Source organism: Wallemia ichthyophaga (assembly GCF_000400465.1).
Source record: "Wallemia ichthyophaga EXF-994 unplaced genomic scaffold scaffold10, whole genome shotgun sequence".
NCBI classification, from domain to species: Eukaryota; Fungi; Basidiomycota; class Wallemiomycetes; order Wallemiales; family Wallemiaceae; genus Wallemia; species Wallemia ichthyophaga.
Window position 1 is genome coordinate 323236 of NW_008806283.1, and position 12798 is coordinate 336033.

Below are 12798 nucleotides of genomic sequence, written 5' to 3' on the forward strand. Positions count from 1 at the left end.
ATCAAATAAATATATTGATATATCCTATTGCATTTGTTAGTAATTATCAACTAACCCCTTACTACCAATACACATCCACACAAAAGTTCAGACATCCAAGGAAGTATTTTGGCCCTCAATGAACCTGAGTGGGAGTTCACTTGACTACGATTTTACACTGCAAGCAGCGCCTACATCTCTGCCAAAGCCTTTTGGGTTCAACTTTGGCTTATGAGTTGAAGGAGTAGCAATCAAGGAACTCGACCACCTTAACCGAGGTGCGACCCCCGGCGATTCTAGAGTGGAAACTGCGACGTGGAAACGAAATGTTTCATCAGGTTGTGTGGGTGTAGATGGTTGAGTAAGGAATGCTTTCAACTCACCTAAAATTTTCGTTAGCGCTGAGGAATTCCATCGCCCACAACACACAACACTATCACCCAAACTAAGTATCAGTAATGACCAGGCTGGCAAGCCTTTAAAGTGCATCTGCGAGCAAGCTCACACCGCTGTCCAACAATCCAGCGACGGATGTTGGCTTAATTGCTTCAGCATAGTCGCGTAAGACGGGGATAAGAAGTAAAGGTCATCATTTGGTAGTGTGGGTGTGTATTTGTTATGTGTGTGGTGCGCTATTCCACTCACTCTACTTGATCGTTGGGTTGCAAGAAGCAAATTTGGAAGAAGAGCAATTTTATAGCCTAGTGAAAATCTTCTATAAGCACATTTGTGGGTGTTTTAAGTGTATTTAAGATTACAAAGGCATAGGAATTCATATAAAGCAATTTTAACATTCAATTTGCGTGTTTTTAGTTGATATTTGGTGTGATATTGATAAGGATAGAACAAGAGGGAAGATGAATCAAGTTGATGATTGTATGCGTTGGACAGTTTATTTGATACATTTACAAGCTTATTACTACCTTTCTACCAAAACATCCATCACGCTGTCGATCGAATGCCTCCAACACGACGGACTAATGCTATACCCAGTACGAGCAGCAGTACGAGCAGCAGCAGTACAAGCAACCGACAGCGACCTTCTACACGTATAACGCTTGATAGTGACGATGATATGGACTATAGTAATAGCAATAACCGCAATAGCCACAGCAACCACAGCGACCGCAATAACAACGACGACGAAGTTCAATTCAGATCAGCAAGGCGTCTACGTGGTATCGATAATGGTATCCTTGTCAATCAAACGCAGCCACCCCAGCAACCAGCAAACGTATCGCACTCACTGCCTGCACGGCCTATAAGGCCACGCACTGCAAGTTACCCTAACAATCCATTCATCCGTCACCCACGCCATCATCCACATTCAACGCATTTCCTCGCAATGACAGAAATGGGTGCGTTGCGTATATTGCACGATAGCATGCCAAACAATCGTCCTATGATGGGTAGAGGTTGGGATGGACTAGGATTAGATGGTGTAGACGCCCGCATTCGACAACGCTATCATCAATTAGATATACCCCTCCATCAGATCGGTTTCGGTGGTGTGTATCACCCGCATATGGTCCAGCCTGTGAAACATAGTTATAGTACTAAGCTCAGCCATCCCAGGAAATGGCCGGGGTTTTCTCAAAACGGTGGTCCTAATGTTCGGTCGAGATTAATCCTCGACGCGGCTTCTGATAGACAACTGACTATACACGGAGAAGGCGATAACGCACTTTATGCTCTTAGATGTGGGCATGTTATAGATGGTAATACACATCACAATCTCATCGAGAATAACGTCATTCCTAAGAAACGGAAGACTAGTAAGAGGAAATATTGCTTTGTTTGCCCCGTGGCAAGCTGTAATGCAGAACACACGCAAGAACCTGGATTAGATGCTATACGGTTGTGGACTTAGATAATAAAATAATTTAATTTGCATTGTTCTTAAATATACAGCATCACGATTGTAATATCTCAAGGATATGCCAACTTGTGAGATAATAAGCGATTGTAGAACTGTACACCACTCTAAATCCCCTTCAGTCCAATCAAAACCATATCGACAATCACGGGCAACTTCAGCCATCAATAACACCCTACGCAGGCATCCATTCGTAACATTTGGATTGCCATTCATTACAATAATGGTTGTTGCTTCGTTTGGCATGTCTACATTCACTCAAACTAAGTATGACAGAGCAGATGGTAAAGTGAAGGAGGTAAGTTGTGCGGGAGTTATAAATCATACGCTTAACACAAATGCACATACAGCTAGATAAGAAGGAAGCGCTGCAGATTCAAAAGGGGAAAAAGCCTGTGGATTTACGTGAGGAGTACTTTGTGAGTACAAGTCTCGTGAAAGATTCTCGCAGCCAACACACAAACAGAGACTACAATCAAAGCAAGGAGACCTGGATAATTGGGAGAACAAGCGAATACGCGTAGGTGTTAGGCGTACTGTGTTGTACACCCACTCACACTCCCACAGAGAGATATCGCTGGATTGGACGAATGGAATATGCCTCTGCAAAAGTGAGCTTATTGTTATGTACAACACTCTCAATGAAAATTATACTTTTTTTTAGGACTTGTGCCCCGAATCACCCTTTCTTCATCTAAACGGCCAAGAAGAATGTCACCAATTGGGGAAAAGGGCAAGGAGAGTGGTACAGCGAGAGTACTTGGATCTGGTACTTCTGGTATCGCAGAGTTAATGGTATTTCACCCAATAGACACCATAGCTAAGCGTTTAATGACAAACCAAGTAAACGGTTCAAACATCAAAGACGTCATTTTCAAGCAACATGCTACTTCTCCTGCACTCACAAAGGCTCTGTCTCTCTTCCCTGGCTTGGGTTACGCTGCAGGCTACAAGGTCGCTCAGCGCGTGTACAAATTTGGTGGCCAGCCTTACTTTAATGACATTCTTAACTCTCGCTATGGCTCCTTCTTTAACTCTATCTTTGGTGACAGAAACGCCAAAGCAATCATGTCCGCTTCCGCTGGTTCGTTGACCGGTATTGGTGAAGTCGTCCTCTTGCCACTCGACGTACTCAAGATTAAACGCCAAACCAACCCTGAGTCTTTCAAGGGTAGAGGTATCGTCAAAATTGTCGCAGATGAAGGTTTCGGTTTGTATAGAGGCTGGGGCTGGACAATGGCTAGAAACGCGCCAGGCTCTTTCGCCCTTTTCGGTGGTAGCGCTGTCACCAAAGGCTACATATTTGGTTTGGAAGATTACAGCAAAGCTACTTTCTACCAAAACTTCTTTTCTGTGAGTGAAATTACAGTGTAGCGTAGGTGAGACATTCTAACACACTCTCTTAGTCCATCGGTGGTGCTGTATCTTCCATCACTGTCGCTGCTCCACTCGACGTCGTCAAAACTCGTATTCAACAGGCTAACTTTGACTCAAAGACTTCAGGTGCTACCGTCATCAAAGACATAATCAAGAACGAAGGTCCTACAGCCTTCTTCAAGGGTCTCACTCCAAAGATTCTCGTCGTCGGTCCTAAACTCGTATTCAGTTACACGCTCGCGCAAACATTGATCCCTGCATTCGGTAAATACTTTTAGATTGAGTATATATCCACGTCATCTCCATTTTTTCCGATAACACAAAAATGTATTCTAATAGAGTATAGTAGATTAATTAAGGGTTTTGTGAAAATGTGAAAATTTATCAAATCATTTTTATGACTACATGACAAGGGATTTTATTTACTTATTAATTTAGTAAATGTCTATTTTTATGCACCACCCGCACCCATCGATTGAGCAAGTGGACCAAGTTTGGCTGCAGCGTTAGGGTGGTTCTTGATGAAATGAGCTTGTGCTCTAGTTGCCTTTTCGTATGTGATAGCATTAACTAATTCAGGTTCAGTGCGTGAAACTTGAGCGGATTTCTCAAATGCTTCGATAGCTTCATCTATTTTACCCTGTTGAAGACATAATTGCGCCAGTGTACCAATAGCGACATCGTTCTCTGGATCACTTGTGACAGCTTGTCTGACTAATGACTCAGCAGTGTTGAAATCTTGCTTCCATTGGAAGATGGCTAATGCTTTGTTGATCTTTGGGAGGACGTTGACAGGATATCTATCCATATCCAACTCAATTGCCTTATCGAATTTCTCAACAGCTTCTTCGAATTTCCCTTGGTCCATTAACAGCTCACCGTAGTAAGTGTATACATCTGATTTATGAGGGAATTTATTGATTGATGTTCTAAATATTGCCATCGCTTTACCGATATTACCATTCTTGTAGTGTGCAACGGCGAGTTGAATCTGAGCGAGTGGGAAAGAGTCGTCAATCTCTACAGATTTTTCATAGTTTTCTATAGCTTTGTTGAAATCTGAAAGAATGAAGTATACTTGTCCACGGTGATAGTAAGCATCAGCATCTTGAGGATTCTTTTCAATGGCAGTATCGAATGCCTTGAAAGCAGCTTGCGGGTTGGCAAGTTCCATATAGACGCTAGCAGCTTTAACCCAAGATTGAGAGAAATGTGGGGATAACTCAACAGACTTTTCAAGATCAGCTATGGCTTTGATTGGGTTGTTGAGAAGGAAGTAGAATGTACCACGAAGGTTCAAAGCTTCAGCTTCTAATTGAGTGTTTGAGACACCCTTGATCAGAGATTGTTCCACCTTTTCTTTGGCTAAATTGAAGTCTTTAGCGTCTGCAGCTTTGAGAGCGTCTGCGAGATCCAAGTCACCTGCACTGGCGCCTTCAGGAATGGAAGTAGGAGTGCGTTCTCTGAAAGCGTTGAGGTAAGCCTGGATGAAAGAGATTTGAGGAAGTTTTTCACCGCGAGACTGGAAGAAGAGTGGGGTGAGTGGGGCGTGTATGAGTGGATGAAATAGCTCACCTGTAAGACAGACTTTGCTTGAGTCTCTGCTAACTTCTTCAACACCCTTTCAACAGATTTAGCAGCGCTATCGTTACGGAATTGATCAATAATGGTAGCAGCTGTGAAATCGTTGAGAGCGTCATTAAGGTTGCCGAGTTGTTCGAAAGCCTGAGCGCGTCTGTTTAAGGCTTTAACATATTCGCTGTCTAGTTTCAAGGCTTCGTTGCAATCATCGATGACTTTGTTGTAATCGCCGAGGTTGTTATAACAAGCAGCTCTATTGGAGTAAAAAACAGCTTCAGGCTTTGTAGATGACTCAATTGCCTTTGAGTAGTTTATAGCGGCTTCGTTCCACTGATGCTGCTGATATTGCTTGTTTCCCTTTGATTTGAAGTCTTGTGCGACGCTGTCTCTGTCTTGAGGGGAAAGCTCTTCTAAGAGTGGGGAAGGTGCATCAGTGCTGCTCTTCTTGCTCTTCTTACTCTTCTTCTTCTTCTTCTGTGTTGAAGCTGATGCCGTGGCTGGTGCGATTGCTGCCGATGAATAATAATAACTTGCCGCTGCACCACCAACAAATGTCACAGCCGTTGCTGCAATTATTAGATTCTTATTCTTTGCTGCCCAGTCTGCCAGTTTATAAGTACTCATGACTGCTTGGATTTGAGAAGTTTAGCCTCATAAATTTTGGTAGTAATCGTTGCTACTAAAATTCAAGTCTAATCACTTGAATTGATTTATTTTCTGTTGTCTACTCTATTTCGCCGGATTCGTTAGTCAATTCTTGCGTATACTTCAACTTTGGCCCTTTTCTAAATTAACTTGTATTTTCTATTTTAATTTCTCACTTTATAAATATCCCTTGACATCTTCCATCGATTCCCCCAGTCTAGACTCTGATAGACCCCTCTGTCAATTACGGCGATCATTGGGAATTTTATTATTTGGAAATCTGGAATTTGAAATAAATCTATAATTATTCTGTCTACAGATTCAAATTCTACGCATTCTCAGCCATACAGACGTATTTATCTCGTATGACGACGACAACGACGACCCAGCAGCAGCAGCGAGAGCAGCACACGCAGCAAGCACAGCAGCCACAGCAACCACCTCCAAACACACCTGCCCAACCCTCCCACACCCACTCACGCCCATCCACCAAAGCCAGAATGCTTGGAGATTACGTTCTCGGTAAAACCCTGGGCGCTGGCTCTATGGGCAAAGTCAAGATTGGTGTACACGTCCTTACCGGCGAGAAAGTCGCTATTAAGATTATACCACGCTTCACTTCCACAAACGCTCTAAATTCAATCCCTCCAAATCAGCCAAAACCTACTCAATCCTTTATCAACAAAGCTCACAACAAAGATCTCTCCAAGGAAGTTAGAACGGTAAGAGAAGCCTCTATTTGTCTCCTCCTCTTTCACCCTTTCATTTGCGGTATGAGAGAAATGTCCGTTTACTCACAACATTACTACATGCTCAACGAATTCGTCAATGGCGGTCAAATGCTTGATTACATCATCTCACACGGTAGACTTAAAGAGAGAAGTGCACGTTCTTTCGCCAGGCAAATCTCTTCTGCACTTTCCTACTGCCACGCTAACTCCATCGTTCATCGTGATCTCAAAATTGAGAACATCCTCATTTCCAAAACTGGTAATATTAAAATTATCGACTTTGGCTTGAGCAATATCTGGTCCCCACATTCAAATCTCAACACTTTCTGTGGCTCTCTATACTTTGCCGCTCCCGAACTCCTTAACGCTCGCGCTTACTCGGGTCCTGAAGTTGACATTTGGAGTTTCGGTATTGTTTTATACGTTTTGGTCGCCGGGAAAGTTCCGTTCGATGACCAGTCGATGCCTGCCTTGCACGCAAAGATTAAACGTGGTCATGTTGATTATCCTGCGTGGTTGAGTACAGGTACGTTGCAAATTTTCTTATCTCACTTCTTTCACTCCTCTCTAACTCCTCTTAGAATGCAAATCTCTGCTATCTTCCATGTTGGTGACAAACCCTCTCCTGCGCGCTTCATTGAATCATGTCTCACATCACCCTTGGATGATTAAAGGTCATTCCGGGCCCCCGCACTCCCACATTCCTCCTCGCCAGCCCCTTCGCCCTGATATCACGTTCGACCCTCAAGTCATCAAAGGCATGATGGGCTTTGAGTTTGGTAATGAATATGAAATAGAGCATAAATTGCGCCAAGTTCTCAACTCCCCTGCATATCTCAACTCTCTTGCCGAATGGGACAAGAAAAATCTCAAGACATCTTATAAGTCTGATCCAGAGTTGAATAACTATAACAATGATTTGAACGCGCAAATTCAGCATACTCCACACCATCACCGTAGATTCTCTCAGCAACTCAACAACAATGTGGAGAAGGATCTACCGACATCAATAAGTGCAGACAACACTCAGCGAACATCGAGATTATCCAAGAGATTTTCCGGTTTAGATTTCTACAAGCGCAAAATCGCTGGCACATCAATCGCAAATGCCTTTACATCAATCAATGACCAGACACAAATCGGCGAAAAGGAGAAAGAACCTAAGTATGACACATCCAAACCATACCTAAATCCCACGCAGGGGTTCCATCCACTGTGGGTGAACGATAAGAAAACGTTGATACAACACTAACGAATAGCAGCATCTCCATATATTTTCTCGTCAGTGAGAAACAGCAACGCGACAAAAATTTCGGTCCTGGCTTGTTCGCCAGCTCACAGGTATCGTTAGCGACGATGGCGAACCAAGCACACGCGCAAGTGCACAGTCCCGTTACCCCGTCTGATCACAGTGTATATGCGCAATATGAGCGCAATCGCCCGCCTCCACCTGTAGCGCCCATACCTCTTCCTCTTTCGCAATCCGACGAAGAAGGTATGCGGCGATCGACGAGCAATAGCAGCATGATGCCAGTCGCTCGCCAGCGCCTGTCGAGCACAAACAGTCGAGCGCGTCCTTTAACGATATCGGAATATACCCAGGGCACTAACGCCAACGCCGACCATAATACGCACCAACAGCACCAGCAACTGTATGGCCAGTATAGCCAGTATGGCCAGTATAATAATTACAGTCAGTACCCCCCAGCGCAACAACCGACGCCTGTTCCCAATCGCGTAACTAGCAACATGCACGGGAGTGGGAGTGGGGGTGTGAATGGGAGTGCAAATGCAAGTACAAATGCGTCAACAGTAGTACGCTCGCCCAGCTCCCCAGCGATGAACAATTCGCGACAGCATACACGCGCGCGTGCGAATCCATTGGATGTTGGTACCGCAGCACCTATTCAGCCGCCTCCACCCGTGCGTGATGGGAAGGATTATCCTCTTCCACCACCTGCAGCGTCTGCACACAGACGGTCACATTCTCTCAGTCAGAAACCGGAGATGTCGCCGCCACTCCCTCCTGCTAATAGTAGTGCAAATGGTAATACTAGTGCCAACGCTAGTGCTAATGCTTCCTCTGCCTCGGGTGCCGGGGCGCCAATGTCGACTATCAATGAGCCAGACACGTCTAGCACGGCTGCTACTACTAATGGGACTGCTAATGGTGTCGCTAATGCACCTACTCATGCGAATGGAAAGGGAGGGATAGCGCACAAATTCACCTCGTTCCTCCATCGTCAATCGTCACACGAGTGCGCACCGGGCGATATTCCGCGACAGAGAGTGAACAGCACGAACAGCTACAGAACGGCGAACCGCCTGAGCATGCTCACCAAAAGCAGTAGCAAGGATAGGGAGGGTTTGAAGGAGAAGGCGCACAACGATGCAGTGAACAAGCTCGAAGGTGGATCGCATGGAAATGGAAACAGCAATGCACACAGTAATGGCCATCACTCACCGAACGGCCACCGCCGTGCTTATACGGTGTCTGAGCAGAAAAGGGAGCACAAATCAGCGCCAGTGCACCACGATCGCACTCTGTCTTCAGGTCAGCCTAAAGCTACGACGGGCGTGCAGCATACGGTTGGGCGCTACTCAGGTGTCGGGCCTTGGATACAGTCGAGTAATAAGAAGAGCGCACAGCAGCCACATTCACACCAACAACAACAACAGCTGCAACCACCTGGCACGCCTACTGCTCTCGAAGTGATGAGTCGATCAAGCAGCCGCAGCAACGGAAACGGGAGCGGGAGTGGTAATGCGAATGGGAATGAGAATGGAGGAAATAGTACCAGTAATACTTCGCAAACTCAGCACACTCGGCAAACACCAGAAGAGGTGTTCGATCCCGTCGAAGAACCCAAGGCAGTATGGGGCAAGGGATTGTTCTCTGTAGCTACAACATCGACTAAATCATCCAACACGCTGCGCTCGGAAATAGGCGACACACTAAGCAGATTGGGTGTGAGCTATAGGTTCACGCGCGCAGGCTTCGAGTGTATACACCAGCCATCCATTTCCGTTGGAGGCGCAGGCAGTAAGCGTCTAGAGGGCAGCGTCGATTATTCGCTCAAAGACAAGGGTGACTCAAGTGAACATATGAAATTTGGCAAGTTCGTCCGCAAGAAGAGCTCCAAGATGTCGTTCAACAGCTCGAAGAAAGCATCAAATCATGATTTGGGCGAAGAGGTAGGCAATGGGAGTGGAAGTGGAAGTGGTAATGGGAATGGAAACAATCCCAGCGCGTCCAAAGTACGCTTTGAGATTAATATAGTTAGGGTGAGTGTGGTGTGCGGTGGGTTGTCTGGACGCTGACTCTTTATCAGGTTCCTCTGCTGCTCGGTATAAACGGGATTCAGTTCAGACGCATTACGGGGAATAGCTGGAGCTATAAAGCCGTTGCGCAGCGTGTGCTGGGAGAGTTGCAACTTTAGAATTCTACAACGCAACGACGTATATTAACGATGTTATGTTATTTTTTTTCCACGACTATATTTTACTTGTATCTTGGATACCAGATAGTTCTATACTGTTATACATGTTATAATAAGTTACTTTTCATTACTTGTAGTTAATTCTAGTTAGTTGTAGTCACTTATGGTCAGTCTAAGCTACTCAAAATCACCGCCACCACCACCACCGTCATCATCGCCGCCGTCATCTTCGTCACCTTCACCATTATCGAAATATTGATTGGCATAATCTGCATCGTCTTCACCATCGTCACCCTCTTCTTCCTCTTCCAGCTCCTCTTCTTGATCCTCCTCTGCATTCTCCGCATCATCCCAATCGATTTTGCGTTTCTCTCTGCGCTGGACAGTCTTGCGCATACGGACACCGTCAAAGACCTGCGCCGGGAAGAATTCAGGGTTCATTATAGACTTGAGTGAGGAGAGGTGGTCCTGGTTGGCGACTGTATTAGGTTTCAGTTTGTATTTATCTGAGTAGCGTTCGACTTGATTAGCATTAGCATTCGCGCTGTTATCCTCCTCGGTAGCTTCTTCGGGTAGGTTGTAGGGAGAAAGACGTATGAGCTCGTAGTAGTCACCCGCAGCGTTTGCATACTCCAGCTCAGATGGCGCTGCTGCATTCATGTGCTTCATTTTCTGCGGTGGGTAAAGCGCCGATGAGCCCTGTGTGCGCATCGACGCCATATCAGCGAATGTTAGACCCATCGGCGGCATCGCTGCTCCACCGCCGAATCTTCCGCCGCGACCTCCTCTACTCATTTGGTGTGGTGGTGTGGAAGACAGCGATAACAAAGTAAAAATCAAAATAAATAAATATAAATAAATATTATTGTAAAATGATTGTAAGTGGTGTGTTAATGAGTGTGAGTCTGATGTAAGCTGTTGCTCGCCGCGTGGCTAATGAATGTGAAGCGTTGAGTTGCTTGTAGTGTGCCAATATGTTTCCTGCCTAATTCTGCCACCTAATTCCAGCTCAATTCAGCTCAATTACGCTTTCCCTGCCAGCTACAGATTGGACAGACGTCTAATCGCAGTTAGTGCCCTTTCAACTCAAGTATCTTGCTACTCACATATCTTGCTCCCACACATCGGAATCAGTGGGACAAAGAAAAACTCGAACCAGTAGCGCTCTTTTCCAAACACCACCGATACGTTGTGACACCTCGGACACTGTCCCTTTCCTTTCGGACTTTGCTCTTTCGTCTCCTTAACGCGCCTTGGGAATCCAAATACTAAACACATACTTCATTCCCTTTTCATTAGCTTCTCCCGCCTCGTTATCGCCTAAACTTACGTTACGTGATGACGGATGCGGGGAGAGGATATTTATGACGCGTTCGGACGTAGCAGGTTGGAATATTAGGGTGATGTAATGAATATAACTTGGTTTAATACCAATTATCATATAAATTGACGCGCTCAACACCTCTTGTGCACCCAATCACCATCACCCACCCCATTCGGCAGCGGCAACGTCATATCCAAAAAATCAAAATGAGCATTAAAAGCTTCTTAGAAACATTTATTCCATTTTAAATACCTCCATTAACTGCCTTATACTTGCTTATACGCAATAATAGTCACTCCTCACGCATCGCTGGTACTTTTATTGGTTCCGGTTTAATGACCAAGGGCATTGCCATGATTCTAGACAGCGATAAATCTTTCCTCGGTGGCTATTCGATGTTCACCGGAATACTGCTTTTTGTTCTCGCTTTAGGTGGCCGGCGTGGCTTCTTCAAAGCCGATCTTAACCATTATATGGACGGCACCGCATCTGATTACTACAAGTGGTACCCAAATACTGATAATGTAGATGTGAGATATGGTCAACGCTTCACCTGTTTATTCGAGAAACGTTTTTGACATTTTCAAGAAGACTTACTATGCTAAGACGGATGGTGAATTCGTTATGGAGATGACGACAAAGAAGAGTGAAACTTATCAAATGGACCAAATCAATGATGGTAATGAGCATATCTTCGTTCTCAAGCCTAGCTCTATGTCTTTGAGTAATGGTTTGCCATCTTTAGCTAAGATAGGCTATAAAGAAATCGACTAAGATAAAGATTCTGTTTGAAAAAACCAGATGAGACAGTTTAATTCATTTTTGGCATTTACAAGTATATTCCATTACGTTCCACATTACGAGACAATCGCGTTATTTACTCTCGAAGCTTTATAGATAGATGGGAATCACATTATATAATCAAAAGCTTTACAACGATTAATAGTCTTCGCCTACGATACCCAAGAGTTAACTACGTGGAGCTAACAGAGGCGCGCTAGTGAGGAGCGGGTTTTTGAAGAATTCATAGAGAGCAACTCGAAGCTCTATCACTGCTTGAATTCTCAAATGGCTGAAAGTTGAGAAGAAAAACCTTGTGAAATTGCTAAAGGATTAGGTTAAGACAAGACGTGTTGTGGTACAAGATAAACGTAATTGAAACCTAATACAATTGTGATGTGAAATCTAAATATGTTGTGAAGACAATAAATGTTTAATACTGCGTCCATTAATACTTTTTAAAGCATGAGGAGTTGAAGGGGGTGTCGCATTTACTGGAAGCTATTCTTGACTAGCGTCTTAAACTTTGAATGGTTGGTGGTTCTCAGTTACGCCAAACCACTGGAGTATCTTTGGTATGTAGTCAATTGTGGTTTAAAGAACTCGTAAAGGGCCTGTAGAGAGTGTGCGTTTCTGAGCGTTGGACCTATTTCGAACCGAATATTATTGATCTTGATAATCTTCTGTTAATGTGATTCTGGTCTTCCATGCCTTTTATATATGAATTTTCTATGCGAGACGATGTTCTCTTTGCAGTTGAATCAATCAGTCGGAAACTCATGGGAAAAAAATTCATCAGCTGCGATTCGATCAGATTTACGTTCTGAATATGATTAAATAATAATTGCTGATACCATCACTCGTGTATGGTGTAGTGGTTATCATATCGGTTTTTCACTTGAAAGACCACCGAAGAGCCGGGTTCGATTCCCGGTACGCGAACATTTTTGCCTCAAGTTTTAATTTTGGCTTTTTGTGTGTGACTGCCTCCTAATAATGGGCCGATGGGTTGGATGTTTAGAATTTTGAACAGCTTGTTCAGACTCACGCCACGTGCTAATTGTA

General features: G+C 44.5%; 6 protein-coding genes and 1 non-coding gene across 7 annotated transcripts; 5 read left to right on the forward strand and 2 right to left on the reverse strand.

Annotated features, from left to right (window-relative positions):
• Positions 1–937: 937 nt before the first annotated feature.
• Positions 938–2470, forward strand: J056_000588 (uncharacterized protein; the record flags this gene model as incomplete). Its single annotated transcript, XM_009270216.1, has 5 exons — positions 938–1754; positions 1978–2153; positions 2206–2274; positions 2322–2375; positions 2423–2470. The coding sequence occupies 5 exons, from the start codon at positions 938–940 to the stop codon at positions 2468–2470; spliced, it is 1164 nt and encodes a 387-aa protein (XP_009268491.1).
• A 96-nt stretch (positions 2471–2566) lies between these two features.
• J056_000589 (uncharacterized protein) lies at positions 2567–3510 on the forward strand (the record flags this gene model as incomplete). The annotated part of the gene is made up of 2 exons (XM_009270217.1): positions 2567–3208; positions 3262–3510. 2 exons carry the CDS (start codon positions 2567–2569, stop codon positions 3508–3510), a joined length of 891 nt encoding a protein of 296 aa, XP_009268492.1.
• Positions 3511–3683: 173 nt separating this feature from the next.
• J056_000590 (uncharacterized protein) lies at positions 3684–5437 on the reverse strand (the record flags this gene model as incomplete). The annotated part of the gene is made up of 2 exons (XM_009270218.1): positions 3684–4754; positions 4808–5437. 2 exons carry the CDS (start codon positions 5435–5437, stop codon positions 3684–3686), a joined length of 1701 nt encoding a protein of 566 aa, XP_009268493.1.
• A 386-nt stretch (positions 5438–5823) lies between these two features.
• Positions 5824–9629, forward strand: J056_000591 (Protein kinase kin1; the record flags this gene model as incomplete). The annotated part of the gene is made up of 4 exons (XM_009270219.1): positions 5824–6715; positions 6771–7404; positions 7452–9474; positions 9522–9629. 4 exons carry the CDS (start codon positions 5824–5826, stop codon positions 9627–9629), a joined length of 3657 nt encoding a protein of 1218 aa, XP_009268494.1.
• Positions 9630–9806: 177 nt separating this feature from the next.
• On the reverse strand, positions 9807–10424 carry J056_000592 (uncharacterized protein; the record flags this gene model as incomplete). Its single annotated transcript, XM_009270220.1, has 1 exon — positions 9807–10424. One exon carries the CDS (start codon positions 10422–10424, stop codon positions 9807–9809), a length of 618 nt encoding a protein of 205 aa, XP_009268495.1.
• Positions 10425–11288: 864 nt separating this feature from the next.
• On the forward strand, positions 11289–11727 carry J056_000593 (uncharacterized protein; the record flags this gene model as incomplete). The annotated part of the gene is made up of 2 exons (XM_009270221.1): positions 11289–11483; positions 11542–11727. The coding sequence occupies 2 exons, from the start codon at positions 11289–11291 to the stop codon at positions 11725–11727; spliced, it is 381 nt and encodes a 126-aa protein (XP_009268496.1).
• An 866-nt stretch (positions 11728–12593) lies between these two features.
• Positions 12594–12675, forward strand: J056_004878. Its single transcript has one exon. It is a non-coding gene; the product is annotated as a tRNA-Glu (tRNA).
• Positions 12676–12798: the final 123 nt, after the last annotated feature.